At 36.2% G+C, this 20,186-nt stretch overlaps 1 protein-coding gene across 1 annotated transcript in view; it reads right to left on the reverse strand.

Annotated features, from left to right (window-relative positions):
- AK5 (adenylate kinase 5) overlaps positions 1 to 20,137 on the reverse strand; it is an 81,244-nt gene extending 61,107 nt beyond the window's left edge. Inside the window, exons 1-6 of the mRNA XM_005423089.3 lie at positions 20,114 to 20,137; positions 18,572 to 18,758; positions 17,430 to 17,597; positions 11,813 to 11,982; positions 11,580 to 11,693; positions 1,007 to 1,198 (exon numbers count right to left, since the gene is read on the reverse strand). Of these exons, the coding sequence (XP_005423146.1) occupies positions 1,007 to 1,198; positions 11,580 to 11,693; positions 11,813 to 11,982; positions 17,430 to 17,597; positions 18,572 to 18,740 (813 nt within the window). The 5' untranslated portion in view covers positions 18,741 to 18,758; positions 20,114 to 20,137. The remainder of the gene's footprint in view (positions 1 to 1,006; positions 1,199 to 11,579; positions 11,694 to 11,812; positions 11,983 to 17,429; positions 17,598 to 18,571; positions 18,759 to 20,113) is intronic.
- Between the last annotated feature and the right edge of the window lie 49 nt (positions 20,138 to 20,186).

Genomic DNA, 20,186 nt, shown 5'->3' on the forward strand with positions numbered 1-20,186 from the left:
CTTTCTTTCTTTCTTTCTTTCTTTCTTTCTTTCTTTCTTTCTTTCTCCTTCTCTAGGGAAATTGCATGAATAAGTGCAATATTTTCTGTATATGCTGTTTCCTTTGTGCTGTAGTAATTTAATCTTTATATGCCATGTTGTCACTTCTATAGCCATCATAAATATCTGCTTTCTTCAAAAAGAAAAGAGGCTATCTAAGGTGAACACTGCAATTTAAATTATCTTCAGGACTCTCAAGAAACAGAGTTAAAAAGTAGATGAAACCTCCATAAGGACAAAATGTTCTGTTTTACAGGTTCCTTCACAGAAATGCAATTCTATCCAGATGCCCCACACGCTTTATGCACAAAGGCACATATTTCCTGAAGAGCTAGAAACATATTCCATAAGAGCACTTGTAAAGGCTATAGGAGCATCACCATAAAATATACACTTCCTCAACAATCAAGAAAAACTTGCAAGAATCTTAGTTCTCTCATCCTTGAAAACCAAGTTAATCAAAATGCTTAACCCGGAGCACATACCCTCTGGAGAAGCTAATGTAATAATTTCCTGGAATTTCATCTTGAAATTCAGAAAGATGCTGAAGTACATAATTAAGGCTATTAATATTAATTGATGACTTTGCAATTAAGGATGCTTTAACCTGTTATGAGTCTGACCAGCACAGAGAATTAGTCACATTTGCTGTGAGGAGCACATACCAATGTGAACTACTTAGGGTATCAAAGGAAAAGAAACAGACCATCTGTGCTCTCATACCACATGTGGTACCAAGTTCTGTGTGTTATTACAACCAGACGCAGTCTGTAACTTAGAACATGCCAATAATTCAACTGTTGTCAAGTGCTCAATGAATTAGTTGTCTTCATTAATCACTTAACTAGGCATGCTATTAACTTAAAACTGAATTAGACTCGTCTAGCCTGTCTTAAAGCAAAAGCTACAAGAATCCAAGTACAGCCACAACAATTAAGGTTTTGGAGATATACACTAAAGGACTTACTGTGATAATCAGCCCTTTTTCCTGGAAATATTTAACCAGTGGGATTGCATTCTGCTTGAAATTCATTAGTCTTCTTTGAGTGGCTTTCAGGTTATCATCAGGTCTCCCTTGCTGCTCTGCACGCTTCAGTAACCTTTCTTTCAGCCTTTGACTGGAACACGCCAGAAACACCACCAAATCTGGGGTGCAGATCTGTGGAAAGAGTAATTCAAGAAGTCTGATTAAGTTGATTATTCAGCACTACAGGACTCAGCAATTCCATTATTATCTGAGGCTCAGATATGTTACATTTGAGTAAGTTAGAACTTGATGTAGTCATTAATTTTCTGTTGGTTTTATTACGGAAAGTTTGTAAGTTTAAGGAGGGGCTTGTTGATCTGATGTGGAGGTTAGTCAACTTGTTTCACCTGATATGTAAGGAAAAAGTTTAATGAAAAAATTTTACTTCACAAGTAAAGAAGCAAAAAACCTTCTCTACGCTATGTTTATCATCTGCATCACCAGAAGTCTCCCCTACCTAAAATTTTTTTGAAAGAGCAAAATATAGATGTCTCATACTCTGCAGGAAAATGGATGCATGGTTTCCATCTGGAAACTCTTTAAGTAAGGTAGTATTTAAAATCCAGCAGCCACTGTGAAGCTAACTGATGGTAAGAACCAGGTAAAAACAGACCTGTTCCAAGAGCCACAGTTTCTTATAACACTTTATCTATTTCTCTAAATCTCTCTAAAGCTTCAGTGCACTTTTCAAGAGGTTGGGTGGGACAGCCAGAAGGGTTTTAATTTCCCCTGTCCTTTTCGGTCTGTGTGGTGAGCACTGGTATGTGTCACACCCATCCCTGCACTGTGGTTCAGGAAGTAAAGCCTTGCAGCAATGAAATAAAGAAAAATTTTTGAACTCTAGCTCTTTCCTAGTTAAATCTTCTTTATAAGCTGCTATCAAACATTTAAAGAAGAGCTATCTCTGGTACTTGATGTGGGGAAAGCAGTGACGGACGCGCTTTCTTAGGAATACGGCTAAATGTTCACAGGCAATCTTTGGAGGTCACTGCTACTTAGTACCTATGGTGAAAAAACAGAAACCTCCACTGATCCTCAGAAATCTCCACACATCTGTTAAATACTTCCAAGGATGGTGACTCAATCATTTACCTGTTCCAATGCTTGACAATTCTTTCCATAAAGCAATTTTTCCTAATATTCCATCTAAGACACCCGAACTTGCAGGATTTTTACAATATGGCTATAAATGTATATAGACTTTATTCATAACATCTGATTTTGTTCTTTCCTCCATCTGTCATTTCCAAAGACATCTACATCTCCTTGAAGTTTTCACTAGCTTAGTGCTGTCTTTTAAAACATATTAGAATTCTCTGTAAGAAGCATTTAAGATGAAAACAAACAGTTCAAGTTTTTATCTGATTACAGATTAGAAAGGATTTATTTTTTCTCACATACAAGCACAAAGTCATTTCTGCTGTTTTTACTTACCCGAAGAAAAAAGTTCATACTCTAATTTTAAACTAAAAAACCAGTGGCTTCCTATTCTTGAAATGACATAATTTTGTTACAATGCAAACAATGGTGGATGCTCAAGACTGTTAAACAGATATTTTTCTCATTAAGTTTTCTATCTACAGAATAATGTTGTCTTTGTTCATCTTGATGCAATGTAAATTTGAAAGTCAAATTTGAGCTATACACCAGTATCACAAAAATATCTACATGTATTCTAATTGCTACAGTGTAAATAATAACTGATTTATATCTTTATGTTAATTATATAGTTGTTATAATATATTGTTATTGAGGGCCAGAACAAACCAATTAATATTCTGAATGCTCTCTCTGCCTTGGTCTCTCTACCCAGGGATGTTAAATTGCATCAAGACAATCATATTTCTAGCCTGAATAGTCAAAACTTCCTATGTGGACAATCTGGAAAACTAGTAATTAAGTTTAAAAAACAATCCCACCTAAGCTAGGTTTCTGTCATTTGAGAGAATACAACATGAAGTATGGTCTGGCCTTTTTTACTGTGAAGCTGAGTACAAAAAGGTTCTTAGGAAGTCAAAAGAAACCAATACAACTTCTCCAGCCTTAGGTGGTGGTCATTAGCCTTTACAAATGAGGCTGCTGACAGAGTAGCATATGGATGTGAGGAAGCTGAAAGTGGTGAAAAAGCAGAGCCATATTCAAACAGTAAAGGACAGTCTGAAAAGCAGCACTATCAAGAAAGATGGTGGCCTCTTTATCATTACAGAAAATTAAATAGGATTTAAATGAAAATCAAATTATTTTTTACGCACATTGTAGATGATTGGAGACATGAGCACACAAACTACAAAGGCAATAGTTCTGGTAATTATTTATGAGTATCTATTAGATTTTGAAACAATTAACCTTATAACCTGTTTTTTTAAAATAATTCCCAGTGGGAAAGAAGCTCTCTCCTACTTCTATCACATACACCTCAACGTCAACAAAACAAGGGTAACTTTCCCTTCCCTTTTCAGATTATCGTAAACAGAGTTATTCTGTTCATGGAATGAATTAATTATGAAAGTTAATTTTACTGCTATAGAATAGCTTTGAGGCACATAATTATTCACATGAAACTCTGTGAAATAAGTTTCTGTGTTAGACTTTCATGCAATATGGACGTTATTAAAAGTAGCTTGGTTAAATTAAGGTTGCTTCACTAGTAATAGAAAAATAAGGAGGAATTTAGAAATTCAAAAAGCATACAGTACTAAAAAAACCAAATTATGACACAGACAGGTTCTGAAAGAAAACGCTACAGATTTCAAAGCCTGTTAGTTATGGAACCCTGTCTGATGAAAGGGAATGGCTGATGTACCTTGCAGCAGACTGAGCACAGAGACATCTCAACTCCCTGTGTGGATATCCAGCTGATTGAAGCTTCCTAACACACATTACACAGGGATTCAGAAATTACAACTGGCAATCAAGGATCTAGTAAAGTGGAGGACAAAAGGATTTCATACAAGTGAGTAATTTTATTCAGAATTTCAATTTCTGTGTATCCTAATAATAGTGGCAGGAAGATGGCAAGAAATCTTCCGATGTTTGAAGCCATAGCTGGCCTCACTTTCAATGCTCAGCGCTTCAGGACAGCACCCACCCCGGCTGTGAAGTGATACCAGACCTCCCCAAGTGCAGGGCTGGAGCTTTTGTGCACCGCAAGACTTCACATACAGCATCAAATCTTACAGGGAGTACCTAAGATAAAGAGACCACTCATGAAATTATCGGCCTGAAGGAAGAGGGTCTCCTTCTGTCTCGCACAAACATGAGACTGCAGCTTATCACAATCAATCTCAGTTCTCTAAAGAAACTTCCCACAGGAAGGGAAGGATCTGAGTGCCACCATGGCTCCATCAGGTGTGCAAGTTCTCTCCAGTCTGCTTTTAGTTCCCACAAACTGCACTGGCTGCAGAAGTCACTTACTGTTTAAGAAAACAGGAAAACACACCCTGGGCACACTGGGCTTAATTTCTTTCTTTTTTTTTTCTAATTGTACAATGAAGATAGTAACAAGGTATGACTTGGACAATTCATTAATTAGGCTTAATTATCTCCTTTTGCTTTTGAAAATGGAATGTTATCTACAGAATTTGAGTACTGTTGTTGTTCTCTATTTTTTTACAACAGCAATAATACAAAAGACACTATCACAGGTACTAAGATTACCTTTTTTCTGACACTGTGCATTTTTTAATCTGAAATACACTTCATTCACAGAAATAAAATGTCAATGAAAACAATGCTTTAAAATTCGCAGTTCAAGAAACCTAGTTTCAAATGAAGTATTATCAAAAAGATTTTTTTGAAGTGTAAAAAAAAGTAATTCAAGCATATTTGAGGTAGGATGTCAAAACAGAATCTGATTACAAGATGTCTCTATGAATTCAACTTTTACCTGCAGAATATGCATCTTTATCATCAGGAAGCAGTTGAAAACCATGTAAGAAACACAAGGTGCGCAAAAGGGTAACATCTGTCCTGTATACGTAGGCATACAGACCTAATGGCACTTAATGTTATTATTTCTCCTACATGCATTTACGTACATTTACATTACATTACATGTACATTTACATTACATGCATTTCAGGATACACCCTTGAAATGCTATTGATATTTCACTCCTGTTCTCATGAACCACTTTGCTTCCACTTACCTCAACTGTATCTGCCTGCAAGACATGCTTATAAATACTTCTAGCTGCAATGTAACAGAGTAGAGTGAATATATGGACATCTGGGATTACTTCTCTAGAAACATATCTATTCTTCTATGTAAATATGAGTATAAATTGCTTTTTTTCTAAGAAAAGAGAAGGGGTTTTATGACTCACTTGAAAATAAACCCATTTTTCAAACTCACAACTGTTGTTGAGTGTTATGGCTGGGGAATAAGTTTTGTTCTGAGACTCAGCTTGTAGAAAAGTTGTACAGAACCAACACAGACAGAAGAGTTGGGTTCCTTCATGCTGATTTCCCCCAGTACACACATCCTGTGCTCAAGGCAGAGGGTTTTATTCATGTCCAGCAATGCATGTGAGGTAGCACTGTGGGGCTCAGGGAAGGGAATTTGACTACTTACTAACTGGAACTCTGCTGAAGGGAGAATCTTTGCCTATGGGAACAGACAGGTTTCTAGTTATTCATTTTAAATGAGATGAAGAGCATATGGCATCAACTCAGAATAAAACTGGTGGGTACATCCTCTCATTTTTTAGAATCATATTTACTAGTAAGTAAATCCTACTCTCTTTGAGTCTGAATCTCCTTCCTAAACTGGAACCAGGAGTAAATTGAGAGTAATTCTATGCAAGTTGATGGCGTTATTGACATTAAGCAGTATAAGTGGAAAGATGCTCTCTTTTCTCTGGGGATATTTTCTACATCTCCTCTTGTTAGTGAGAATAGTGTGGTTGTTTGCTAGAAATTAGATGATTACACTCTCTCTCATTATTCCTTGTTAGGCAAAAGATGAAAATACTCTGTTTCTTAATTCCTGGTATGTTCTACTGGATACTCCTGAGAAAACTGACAGCTCATGAACAATTGCCATTAATTTAACAGTGCATTTTATTCTTGTTGGTAAAGGTTACTAGCAAGCTGGTTTATGTCCTTTGTATGTGTGCTCTCCCTTGTAATTACTTATTTGCTTTTTATAGTTCCATCTTTGCTGGGTTGTTAGACCATTTGCATAGTTTTTTCCTGGTTTAGAAATGCAAAATCATGAATCATGTTGTCAAATAATGAATCCTGCTGATAGAATCTGTTTCTGGTAGCTTCTTTTGAACCATATTCATACTGCTCAGAAAATAAGTTTCCAGCAAATTGCCTAGAGTATGTAATTAGGCCGACTGGTGTCTTTGGGAACAAGTGATTCAGCTTTCCACCTGTGTCAGGCAGCTAACTAATAAAAATCCCTATCTGTTAACACAAATGCTAGTGATACTAAGAAAGGACTGTGAAGCAGACCTCTGGGTACGTATTCAGTAGGGGATTGTACCTGGATCAGTGAAGCAGAGATCAGGGAAAATGGAGATAGAAGTTTAGGGGGAGAAGGAATAAAGATGACACATTTACCATGATACAGAAAAAATATCTTTACCAGAACAAAAACCTATTGCAAAAAACCAGGTCCTTTCCCCTTAAGAAGCTTTTCAGCAAGGTTGCATCCACCTCCCTGGTTGCTCTGGAGGCCACACTCTTGGCCAGGAACAGCAGGTTTTTTGTGAGAAGCTCTTTGCAGAGCTGGAGCTTGGCAGTCAGAGCCTCAGGCAGCTGCCACACACACCTGCGTCAAACCTGGAGGGCACTGCGGGCATCGCTTCTGCCTGGAGGTCTAAGTGTCAGCCTGGGAGGAACAGGACTGCTCTCCTCAGCCTCTGAGAGTCCCCAGGCATTTCTCACCATCCTATATTGTGTCACCTACACACTTACTTCCACTTTACCAGACTTATTCTTGTAATAATTTTCCTAAAGAATATACCTGAGACTTATAAATTAACTCAGATCACAGCCAAGATGAGCAGGTAGTATACATATACTGGAGGTATATGCATTTATGAATATTCCTAAGAGCATTTTAAACAAAGAATCTAATAAAATTTATTGCCTCTGTTTATTATTTAAATTAAGATTTTACTCAAATATAGTCTTGTCACCGTGGCCATATAAGACAAAACATTTTTTTAAAATAATTTCTACAAAAATAGATTTCCTCTTTTATCAAGCAATTGAATTACATTCATTAATGAACATCCATTGGTTCTAATACCTGTTCTACATTTATTTCGCTATTAACAAAAATTACAGTGAGTATATATTAAGCAAACTACATCTGTACTTACTCTATTGATACTAACAAAGAAGGAAGCTACATATGAATGACTGGAAGTAGTGGAAAAAAACAAACCAAAGCAATAATTGAAATTAACTGTAAAATACAGTTAATTGTTTCTCCCGGGAAGGATAAAAACCATGCGAGAGATTACACAGAAAGTCAAACTGCAATTTCTTGACAAGCCATTGGAGTTCAATACACCAGTCAGAGGCATTTTATTGCAGCATTGCAGGACAGAAGATATTTAACATGCTTCAGCATGCTGGAACCACAGGTGACTCGCTGAATTTCAAGATGACAGGTTAATGGTAAATAAACCATTTTCTTCTTGGCATTTTCAAGTGTGTCCTTGAAACCTAAACACCTTTCCGCTATTTGCACTCAGCAGAGATCATGGATACCTATGAAATTTGTGGGTTAGGATAGCTTTATGCCTAGGCTCAAAGTCTAAATACATCAGTATTAAATCTGCACTGCTATGCAGAAGGAGTTCAAACTGAGAAAAATATAGAAATTATCATATATTTAAAAGGAATATATAAAATGGAAGTCCTGCTTGTTTTTAAGACATTAAAATTCATGTGTTATTTTCTTCCCTACAACTGTGAATGCTTGGAACTTCACAGCTTTATTAAAAGTACCCCTATCAAAAGTATTGGCAGTATCAACTCTGCTCTTTGGAAATAAGAAATGAGAGGGTCAGGACTTGGCAACAATCCCAGACTTCCAATAAGAGGAATTTACTTATTAAACTCAAAGAGAAAAATACAGGACTTCAACTTGGTTAAAAAGTTCAAAGAAAACTGAGATAAACTTAAAGAATACTGCAGTGCTCACGGCTGAGTTCTTCCAGGCTGCAGGAAGGCTGCAATGAGCAGCTGAGCATTCAGAAATGGAGCTGGTGTAAGTGACCACAATGGCCAATGTGCTGCTGGCTGGTGAGCACTGCTGAAACTCTGAAAACATCATTGATGCTGTCTTAAAAACTTCTTTGCTGCTCAAAAAACGTGGATGACAGGAACAGTATTATTAACAAAATTCAGTTGAAAAGAAGGAGAGAAAAGCTTAAATTCAAATATAAAATTCCTCTGATGTGTAAAGTGCTTTCTAATGCACTTATTCCAGACTGACATTACTGCATGGAAGCAGTGTTTGTTACTTCTGGTTTCTAGATCTGAACAGAAAGAGAAATACTGTGTGTGCTGCAAATGATACATTGCTTTATTTTAGGCACTTTAGTCACTGAGATGCAACGTGTTTTAATACAATTCTGCCTAGCAACATGTTGAGAACTTACTGTCCACATGAGAGTCTGGCAACATAATAAGGAAGAAATCATCATCTTTTAGCTATACCTATGTATGGGAATGTTAGCATAAGTTGGTTTGCTTTGACTAGTTTACTAAAAATAACATTTTTTCCCAGAGAAAAGTTCAGCTTCTGGATTAGTCAAAGGGATAAAAATGTCCTGGTAGTACCAAGAGCAATTGCAAGCGAAGTTTAACAAGCAGTTTGTTATCATGATGCATTTCTATAACAGAATGTTATACAGGACAGGTTCTGTAACTACAGCTCAGACATACATGTATTCATTTGATTTTTCCACAAGATGAAGAGATTATGAAAGCCCAATGTCAAGTTTTAGTAACAGCTCTGTGAGCCATAAGACTGAAGGAAGTAATTTTGCATAAATTATTTGTTTCTTTAAAGAAGACTGCAAACATAGCAGAGTTACATTCTACATGTGCTTTCAAGAGAAACCAGGCACCTCAGCTGTCCTTTTCTTCTTCTGCTACCCCCCACAATTCATTTTTGGTATTACTACCTATATTCTTGGAGTTTGCGTTTGTGTAAACAATGGTAAAGAATTCATATGTGTCACATAAATTTTTCTGCTGTTTTCAGGTACATAAGCATTTGAGACATAATGGTCTCAAAAGGACCATCTGCAGGAATAAGTATTTGCTGATGACAAAGCTAGTGATAGAAATTAGAATTAATTCTTTTTCAAAACTTCTTATCAACAGATCTCAGTGTTCTACAGGGAATGTCTTTGTAAGAATGTGGCACAGGTGCAATTTGCATTTTGTGGGATTTCACCATTTTCTTCAAAGGATGTTCCATTGCTTAGTAGATCTAATTAAAATTGTCTTACTAGTTAATCAAAATTTTCTTTGCTGAAATTTCAACACATTATTTCTCACTTTGTCACTTTTGGCTAATGAGAACAATCCTTCTACACAGTGCTAGAAAGAAAGCTGTAACATTTCTCGGCTGTGGAAAACTCCCTACTATCTCTAATTGCAGACCTAGACAAATTATCACAACAGTTAATTACTGAATTCTCCACAACTCAATTGCACTTCCTATTGAGGAACCTCTGAGTGCCTGGAAAATGTTTGCATGCTTCACATAAATTACCTGACATGCCATGGGTGACTGTGAGCCTGTGAAGGATGATCAGTACCATAACTGCTGATAGCCCCTTTTCCTTAACACAAAACCTTCTGACCAAGGTGTGTAGCATCAGGGCTTACTAAACTGAGAATTTTAAAGCAACAAGTATATTTTATTTCTTTAAAATATAAATCCAAGATAAAGCACTGAATATATCTCACTGGAGATGTTGATATAGGATTGAATGTTGAAATACATATAGCTTTTGTACATTTATTTCCATGGCCTCACATGTGTTCATATTACAGGTCAACTGCAAAGAAAGATGGAAATAGGGGAGTCTGAACAGACAGCCTATGCTCCTGTAAAAGGCCTGGAATTCCTTCTTTCCTGTACTTTTTTAGAACAGGTAAGATTGAAAGGTGTTCCTATATGAAGTGCTCCTGGACTTTTTGAAAGACTTAGTGGTTTATTTTTCAGGTAGAATCAGGCTTTGAGGAGTCTGATTTACAAATCCCAACTGACTGAAAATGAAGGAACTCTTTGTGACTATAATCAAGTGTTATTTAACTGGTTTTCCTTTCCTTAATTTGAGTCTAGGATACTTAATTCCTCTCACTTCCTCCAGTTTCATATCCCCCATTCTTTCATCAAAAACAACATCAGCATAAAATTATGCCACCAAGAAATGCTCTTAATACTATCACACTGGACAAAAAAAAAATGACACAAGGAAATGATCATTAAGTCTACATTTCTGCTGTTTAACTTCTAAAACAGTCAATCTTCCCTTTTGTTAATTATAAGGCGATAGAGTTGGCAGTAACTGCTATTTCCTGTAATAACTATTTTGTCTGTTTCCTTTAATTTCCTCAATTCAGTTTTCTAAATTTTGCCCAGAATAATACCTTATAAAGCGCATTAATGAACTGCCTCATTAGCTGCTTTGTTTTGTTACTTCTGCCTTGGTAATGCCACTAAGAATTCTAAGTACAGAAACAGCAGTAGACCAGCAATTGTGAAAGACTTTGAAACATTCTGCATGTAGGCACTCTAAGAATTTAGCTCTGAAACTGCAACCTCTTCTTGTGACCATAACTGTTATGTTAGCAGCACTTGATCAGAAAATGACATCAACTGTTTGTTTTTCCACCGAATTAAAGTAGTTTTAGATTAGTTTAAAATACACACGTGAAAACAACATGTCAATAGTACTCAGGAATACAGTTTTAGCTGACTAAACCTTGGAATTGTAGTTTAGAATAACCACAATGATCTTATTTTCTTAAAAAAAGCACACTTTCTGGTTTATAAAAGCTTGCAAAGCATGGGTAGTTTTAGCCTTTTTTAAATTCATCTTTTCAATGCCCTGTAATAGACTTGACACTAAAAACACTGTGAAGACATGCATTGCTTTAAGTATGTTTCTCTAAATGGAGATTATGTTGAACAAATAGATATGGAAATATAATATTTTTCCACTTTCAAAATCATTAAGATACAGAAAATACTCACTATTAGATTTCATGTGTTTTTCTTCTTCATCTTGAGAGGACTTTCATTATAAGACAAAAGTCTTGGATTCTTGGTTATATTAGCACATTGTCTTTTTACAAAATAGTTTGTCTTCAGACAACAGGACATAACATAACATAAATCTTTTGTCAACCTGTAATTATGCAAAGATTTCAAGAGCAATGCTTTTTCTTGGAATCTGACCAATTATTTCAACAAATTTAACTGTTGTAGAGATGTGTAAGTTATTTTAAGAATAAAAACAATCTCTTACTTGGTCCTCAAAGGAGATTGCCTGGGCAACATCTCTGGGAAATCCATCAATCACTATCCCCTCTTCATCAGGGATCTGCATTAATCTCTGCTTTATCTCAGTGATGGTTGTTTCCTTTCACAGAGAAAATAAATTAGTTATTTAATATCATAAAGGAACGTTTCTTGATGGTGCACATTACTACAAGATGTATTAACCCTTGAAAGTAAATATGAACATAGGAAACACTGTACCTGAGGAGCCAGTTCTCCAGTAGTAATTATTTTGGCAATTAGGCTCCATTTTCTATTGCTGCTTGTGCTGTGGATTTTCTTCCTTAACAATTCACCAACTGATATGTAGTTAAATCCATAACGTTCTGCTATTTTCAGACTCTGTGTCCCTTTACCACTTCCTGGGCCACCTAGTGTGAATCATAAGCAAAACATTAAATTAACCTTTCATCAGAAGTACCCCATCACAGGCGAAATCTTTTCTATTGGCACCAATTTACCAAGCATTATTAGAGTAAACCTCACAGTGGCATGACCTGTGACCAACTATGTGTCTTATCTATTGGATCATAAACATAACAGTTTGTAAAGTGAAATTTTCTAAAAGAATACAAATCCACTTCCAAAATAAAAATAAGTCCTGTTGGAGGTTGACCTCCATTCCTGGAATGGAGTTTTTCTTGATCCACAGTAGAGGAGCAGACAAATTAACTATTTCCTTCTTAAGCTCTATGAATCCAGAGACAGAGCCAGATAGTCTGAAGTGCATTCATGTCAGAAAGAATCATACTTGGTTAAATAAGCCAATTAAATCAATGAACTAGTCATGAAATGGAACTAATAAAATCTGCTCCTAAATATGTTTGCAAGAGCTTCTGAGGTTTCCTTATTTTAAAAAAAAATCATCTGAGATGTTTCCATAGTGATTTGGTGTAAGGACTTTTATTGAACCATGCAATACCAGCTTTTGGTATTGATGCTTGAAGCATCTGACAGAGAAGAAATTAGGTTCAGCTTGCTAGACAACTTGAAGAATAAAGAGACCCTTCAATATATACAGCCCAGGCAGAAAGGGTATCAAAATCACTGAAAACAGCTATGTTACATAGCAGGGGAAGCTGCAGGAAAGGTGAGCTGGACAGCAGCAGCAAGAATGCATGTAAAACAATCAGAACATGTCTGAACTAAAAGGACATGTTATGATGTGACAAGCAGAAAATCTGGAATTCAATATTTAAAACTAGGAAATTGTTTTTATAAAAATAAATATTTATGTGTAGAAAAATGTATCATACTAAAGAGTATAACAAAGCAAACCAAAACCATATGTTTTGATAATAATACCAATCCTAAGTAGCTATAGTTTTGGGGATTCTTTGTGAGAACACTGAATTTTATTTCAACAGAAAAAGAATCAAGATTTATTAAAAATATACTTTTTTATTAATTTAAAAAATACAGCAATGCAATGAAAGTAAATCTGAATACACTGAGCTTCTTGTTAGTAATCATGTAACTCTTTTTTTATTATCTGTATTATTGCCATAGATAGCTTTTAAGCATTTTTATAACAAATACAGTTCTGGCTGCAGGAGAAGCTTTACAGCATTTGTACACGTATGCTTAGGGCAGTCTCTGTAACCAGGCTCCAAGCTGCACCCCAATATCACTGTCACACAGCTTTTAGTGTCACCAGCAGTGGCCTGGAGCTCTCTGTGCCCCAATGCTGTGATGCTGATGCTGCATCTGCCCTTTGGAACAAAGACCAGGAGGCATTTCAAGAGTGCACAGAGAATTGCGCCTGTTGTTATCATGTTCCCATACCCTGCCCACAGTTTAGTTATGCCCTGGGGAAAAAAACCAGTTTTTTCATTATCCAATTGGTTTAAACAGTGTTTCTACAAGCATTTATCTGTAACATCCAACTAGACAACACAGCTACAGAGGTTCATAAAACATACATGTACAAAATGAAAGAAAAACTGTATCTTATATAGTAAGATCACAACTGAAAAATCTTTTCTCTCATTCAGTTCACTTGGTGTTTCTGTTGTAAAAAGACATAAGTTTCTCTCTTCTTTCAGCAGATTACAGCTACTTAGGTTCTACAGCTATTCTTCCATTTCAGTAATTCCAGGTGATCTATATGGGCTTAGTTTTTTCAGCTTGGACTCTCTCATAGACAGCTTAGCTATCTATCCTCTTAGAATAAAGAATGTTCTCCTTCTGTAGGTACACAAGCATCTGATACAGTAGGAATCATCTTCTCTCATCTTCTCCACTGAAGTGGCTATAAAGCACTTCTGCTCTAGTTCCCCCTGCTCCCTTTCATGCTCAGCCTTCCCCATGAAAAATGCATTTCACTGAACCTTACAAGTTTGGAAAGACATGTTGCACCCAGCAACAATAAAAATGCAAAACATAGGCAATGTGCAGAAAATTTAAAAATTGGAAACAAGGAAAATAGTGCTCGTGCTCCAACACAGATACAAAAGGTGGCAGAAAACCAGAACTGATACCTGATAAAACATCAGTCTGTAATAGTATAAAATAGCTAAAAAAAACCATGTTTGAAACAAGTAGATAGACGTCACACTTCTGTTAGGGAGAGCTTTGCTTTGCCAGTAAAGAGAAACCAAAAAACAAAACAAAACAAAACAAAGTGTAGCTCAGCACTTCTGTACTTTCAATCTGAATTGCAATCAGAAAATAGCTAATAAAGTGTTTGGTTTAATATTCATAAACTTCTAACACATTTTGCTTCTATCAATCCAAACACATCCCAAACACATAATCCAAATCAATCCAAACACATAATATCAGGATGGTATTATCTGTTTACAATCTGAGGGGAAACATTCAGGTAACAAAATAAGGGAGAAGTGATAGGACAAAATTACTCCCCACAGCAGATTATAATTTATCATACTATGTATCTATTCCTGACTCTTTGATAAATCACTGACAAGCTGTTCACAAGAAAGAAAAATCAAATCCCTTTCATTTTTTATTCTTTTTACTTATTCTGAGGTAGGTTACTCAAGCAAAATATGATTATTTTACATATTTCTAGAAGATGTCTAGACTAGGGAACACTTGTTGCATCTAAAATTATGTTTCCTAACAGGTTTCAAGTAAAGATTTGTGTGCCCAAAAGTGTTATTAAAGCAATTGTTTTAATCTAATTTTGTTCATTACTTCAACTTTGCATCTATTATTGTAAATTCAGAATTAATTCAACTAAGAGTAAAATTTCTGAAAATACTTCTTCCTTTAAAATCTGACTGTGGACTAGATTTAACAAATCAATAGGCAGCTGCCTGCTGACAGCACTTTATTTGATCTAGCCCTTACACCTTGATCTCAAAGGAAGGTGTATTCTTTTAATATTAAGTAATATATTGAAGAAAGTGCAGCTTAAAAACATACTCAACTAAGGTGCTAATGACACCAGATAATTAATATTTTAAGATCTCTAAATTCAAGCTATACTAACAGTACAAATTTGTTTCTTAAAAGTATATTAGGAAGCACATTTTTAAACACAATCTCATTCACTAGTGTTATAATGCCTTAGAAACTTAATTTTTCCATTGATTCAGATGAGTGCCCTCCTGGCTGGTTCCATCTGATTTTTCTGAAATCCAGTCATATGCTCACTATGTAGCTTTAAAGCTTTTTCTTTCACCAGAGGTTTCTTCTGCAAACCCAGAAAAAGAACAAAGTGCCCACCTTTGTAAGTGATTCTCTTCAGCCCTGGAGCTACCTGGTTCATTATAAGGATGACAGATTTCATAAAGCAAAGAAGTTGTAAAAACCTTTATGGAAGCATTAAAAAGATCTTGAGCTAATGCATTAATAAAGAAAAGTTCATCGAATATGTGAAGCAGAAGACAGACAGGTCCTTAACTTCATTTCTGTCCCTAATGGTGACTGGGACCAGCACCACCTGAGCAAGGCAGGATGATTAGTTATCTCTAATTAGACAGAAATACATTACTTCACTGATTTTTTTTTTGTTGGCATTAGATGCAAACTGAAAATATGCAACACATTTTTTGTGTCCAATATCTCTTGAAATGAACGGTATACTTTTTTTTCTCTTTTATTCAGTTACTTTTTCCAACATGTGTTTTTATGCGCTTTCTCAATAGAAAGTTGAATTTGGGAGAAATTGCCTTGATACTGTACAAAAATGGACAATAGCTTCTAAGCTACATAGAGTATTGTGTTTCTATCAGATCACACTGTAATAGATTCAGAGAAACTCAGTGGGAATATAAACCTGAAATAGCCTTTGTGGAATGTTTACAACGTTCCCTATATAAATGGGAGAAAAGAAAAGCTCTGTAAAATCCATGGTCTGTTCACTGCATGCTGGTGTTCAAGGATTTCACTTCAAATACACCCGCACTCAGTTCCAGAGGTGAAAGCCAATCTCTCTTTATCTCACTTAAATCAAACCTTCATTCATCACTCTCCTGCAATTGAGCTACATAGATTTCAATGCATTAAGAGCCTTCTGTGATCACTGAAAAGGAGCCAGTTATTCTCCTTTATGAAAAGGAAGGGTAGCTAATTAATTAAGATGAAAGAAAGGTATGTGTTATTTCTCCACCTAATTGCAATCTTCACATTTCAGCAATACATAGACAGATTTGCATATTGAAATCTGTAACCCTGAAACAAAAGATTAAGAAAATTCAAATGCCTTGAGCAATTGCCTTGGTGTACCACAGATACTTAAAAAATGCCTGGTCTTCTGTTTCCAATCTATTCCAATGTCTTGTTTCTGAGAGCTGCTGGATGCAGAGCCTAGAGGACATGCTGCTCCTAGAGTTTCCATTCTGTAGTACAGAGAAGACATTTCTGTTCCCTTTTATTATACTACATATATTCTCTGTTATGGAAGCAGTATCTCTCTTTATTATGAATAAAGCTTTATACACTAAAAATGTAATTCTCCATCACCGGGCACCTGTGCTGTAACTCTTTAAGCCATCCAGAGAATCAGATAATTAGGCCTGGTGGTAACATTTCTAAAGACAACTACCTAGCTGATAAGGAAACTGATGCAAAGAACTTAAATTCATGAAGAGAAAAAAATATTGATTTACACTTAACCTGCAGCTATTTTTTAATAACCTATGCTTGTCTGAGGCTGGAAAGTATGAGCTGCTTAGAAAGAACACTAAACAGCTCACAAGAGAGACCTCTGGGAGAGAGCACAATTAACTAATGTGAACTGAGTGCTCACTCTCTGTGAAGCTGGAACAGGATTCATTCGCCAAATGGGCCTGAGGATTAATTTACCAATGCAATGAACTAGTGACAGTGTCACTCCAACTGAGCATACCAATCATTTGACAAGGGTCTAAGTATAGAGGACAATAGTTCTCTATTACCTTTTTGAGCTGGTTTACACAATATTTTAGAATATCCCATTTTTGTGATCAGCTTTGAGTATGTCTGAGTGTTTTAGCTCAATCTCGAGCATGATTTGGAAGAACACTTTTTTCACATGGTGCTGCTGCCTTGAAATGCATGAACCAGGTTTAGATAAGATGAGATCAAACTGGCAGATGTGCTCATAAGAAAATCATGAGCTCTCCAGCTGCTAAGAGGCATCCAGTTTACAGAGCACGAGTGCAGGTGCTTGCTGTGACCCCTAAAATTCTTACAGTGGGAATGCCATGTCCAGCACTAACAATTTCACACTCTTAATTGACCTGCACCACTTGCTATGGCAGATGGAAAAAATGTATTTAAATTCATATAAGCATTCAATGTATTTGCAGTACAAATCAAAAGGCAAAGCAGAAGTGATAAAATCTTGTCAAAATGACTGCCTTCATACCTATGACAAGAATAATTTTTGGTCGAGGTCTTGCAGGGTCAAACACATCGTACTCCTCAATTAGCTCAGCCGTTTCAGAAAGGTCAGTGTCACTTTCTATGGAGAACTGTTGGATTGGAGGCAGCCGGTCGTAGCGTCGGTAGGGGAAGTTAGAGTTATCAGGCATCACTGTAAAATAGTAAGATAAACTGGGAATTGTGGAAATAGGCAGAAAACTCAAAATCTGTTCTGTACACAGATTTAAATAAGTATCATACATAAAGAATAAATATATCATAATTTTACATTGTGTTTGCTGTTGCTATATTTTTGGCCTCTAAATAACCAATTTATTAAATCACAACCACCCAGAGTCAGTTTTCTCTGGTGTATGTTTTCAAGCACATCAGGTTTTCTATGAACATCTGCCTGAAGCACCCAGAGTTCAGCAGGGGCCTCTGAGAAGAAAAGCTTTATATTGTGCAGATAGCCTCTACTATTAAGCAGGACGCTTTTAGTGATACATGTTGTACACAGAGATAGAGACAGTATTCTTGCTGATTATCTTCATGAAATGTTGGATGGCAAGGAAAAATAACTATGGCAACTGAAAGACAAGCTAATTACTCTTTGTTAACATTACAAATAAAATAATTACAGGTATTGGTATGACATCTGCTTAGATTTTATGAGATGCACTTTTTTCTAAGAGTTTATAATTTATATTTTATTTAGTAAATTAGCATACAGCTCCAATGTAAAATAGAAAAGCACGTAATGTAACTGCACTGAAGTTGGTGTGTATGTCATCCATAAGGACTGACTGAAAACACAAGCCAAGTTCACTGTGTCATATCTGCCCCATCTTTGCAAATGTTTTCGGTAGGATACAAAAAATCCCTCCACTGATGTGTTAAACATTTACTCAGCAAACATCTATCATTTGGCTGGAAAGTGATCACAATTTCCTCTCCTGCCTAGCATCCATTACGGCAGGAGAAAAACAAGTGCCAAAAAGCAAAAAAACAGAAATCTTGACTCCTTTGCCTACAGATAATCAGAATGAGGCATAATCTGCTATAGAAGTATAAAATAATTCAGTTGTGGATGTAAACCCATACATAGTTGAAGAAACAGAATAATTTTAAAATTTAATACATTACCATTCCTGAAAAAAGACCTCCGGGACTGTCCTCCATTGAGTGGAGGCAGGGTCTTCTTTTCTGGGCTGACAAAAGTGTCCCATTTCACTTTTTCTGGACCTCCAAGCTCTTTTACTTTCTGCAAACAGCTTTCCAAATATTCAATTGGGTCATCAGGTTTGTAACACATTAATCCATTCAACAGACTCTGAAATGTAAGATCAGAAACACAGACTGTAATGATAGATGCCAGGGAAGACCAAGCACCTTTACTTTGTCTTTTACTTTGTGCACAGAAATGCCACATTCCTTCATATTCAGACTCTCTGTTGCAATTCAATGTGTAAAAGTGAGGTGTGCAAAAAATCAAATTATTTTGGTTTGCCAGTGTCATAAAAATTACTAGCAAAGGAAGCTCATGGCTATGTCTTTATAGTGTTTGTTTGCACTAAAATAAAACCCGAAAATACCAAAAAATTCCTCTACATTTTTCTTAGAACTGTCGCTGGCAAGTATACACAGAGCAATGTGCAAGCTAGAGAGCCCCAAAATTTACATATCCTTTGTAGTCTTTGACATCACTAAAATGTATTTTTTCCTAAAGACCACTGCACCCACAAGTATCTCATCCATATTCTTGTCAACACTTACACAAGCAATGAAAAGAGGATTTTGAAAAACCATAGAAATACTCAAATATCACCTTGTTCAGATCTGGAAAAATACCCCACAACCCCAAAATTCATAGGTGTTTTCTGATTTAATTGATCACAGATTTCAAGCCATTAGCAATCCCCTTTCTACAGTATTAATTCTTCACTCATCATGCTCATGAGCATTGTGGGGGGTGTGAAAGAAAGACTGCCAGGCCCTCTTCTGACACATTTCCTTGACAAAGTGATACATAAGTCATCATCTCACCTCTCCACGAGACTGCTGCATCCAACCTTCCCTTAACAATGCATGTCTTTCTGGATGATTTCTGTTCTTTTTGCTTTTCCTAATTTTTGTGTGAATAAACTTGAGGGTCATAGTTGGTATTAATACTAAACATAAATAATGCCAATTCAGGATTTGATCAGTTGCTATCTACAGTTTATACAATAATTGATATTTACACACATTTGAGCTTATAAAATACGATACAATTTCTATGTATCCATGCCCTTACTAGAGTACTTAACAGATCACAGCAACTAACAGTGTATTTTTGCAGAAGATATGCACCAATTATTTAAAATCAGTAGCTCAAGCTTTGAGCTTCAACAGAAAACCAGTTTTGTCTGCATCTGTTGTTAAACCATTCACATTCTGTGTAATTAAAACATTCGCATTCGCCGTGTCCTGCAATTTTCAAAATATACAGAAAGACGTCTAGATTCAGCACAGGCAAGGGAAAATACCTATGTGTGCATGTTATATACAGATGACAGGATGTCTGATCCGGGAGGGAAAAAATCCACATTGCACAGAGAAGTAATTATCGGCCATTAGCAGCAGGTAACTTGTGGGGAGCTAAACAACACCTCACTAAACATTTGCGGCTCTTTTGTTCCCCCCTACCGCTGAAAGATGCCCCTCGCCCGCATTCCTCGGCGCTCCTTTGCCCGGCGGATACCCAAGTTCGCTGCCCGCC

Source organism: Geospiza fortis, unplaced genomic scaffold (assembly GCF_000277835.1).
Source record: "Geospiza fortis unplaced genomic scaffold, GeoFor_1.0 scaffold333, whole genome shotgun sequence".
Taxonomy (NCBI): Eukaryota; Metazoa; Chordata; class Aves; order Passeriformes; family Thraupidae; genus Geospiza; species Geospiza fortis.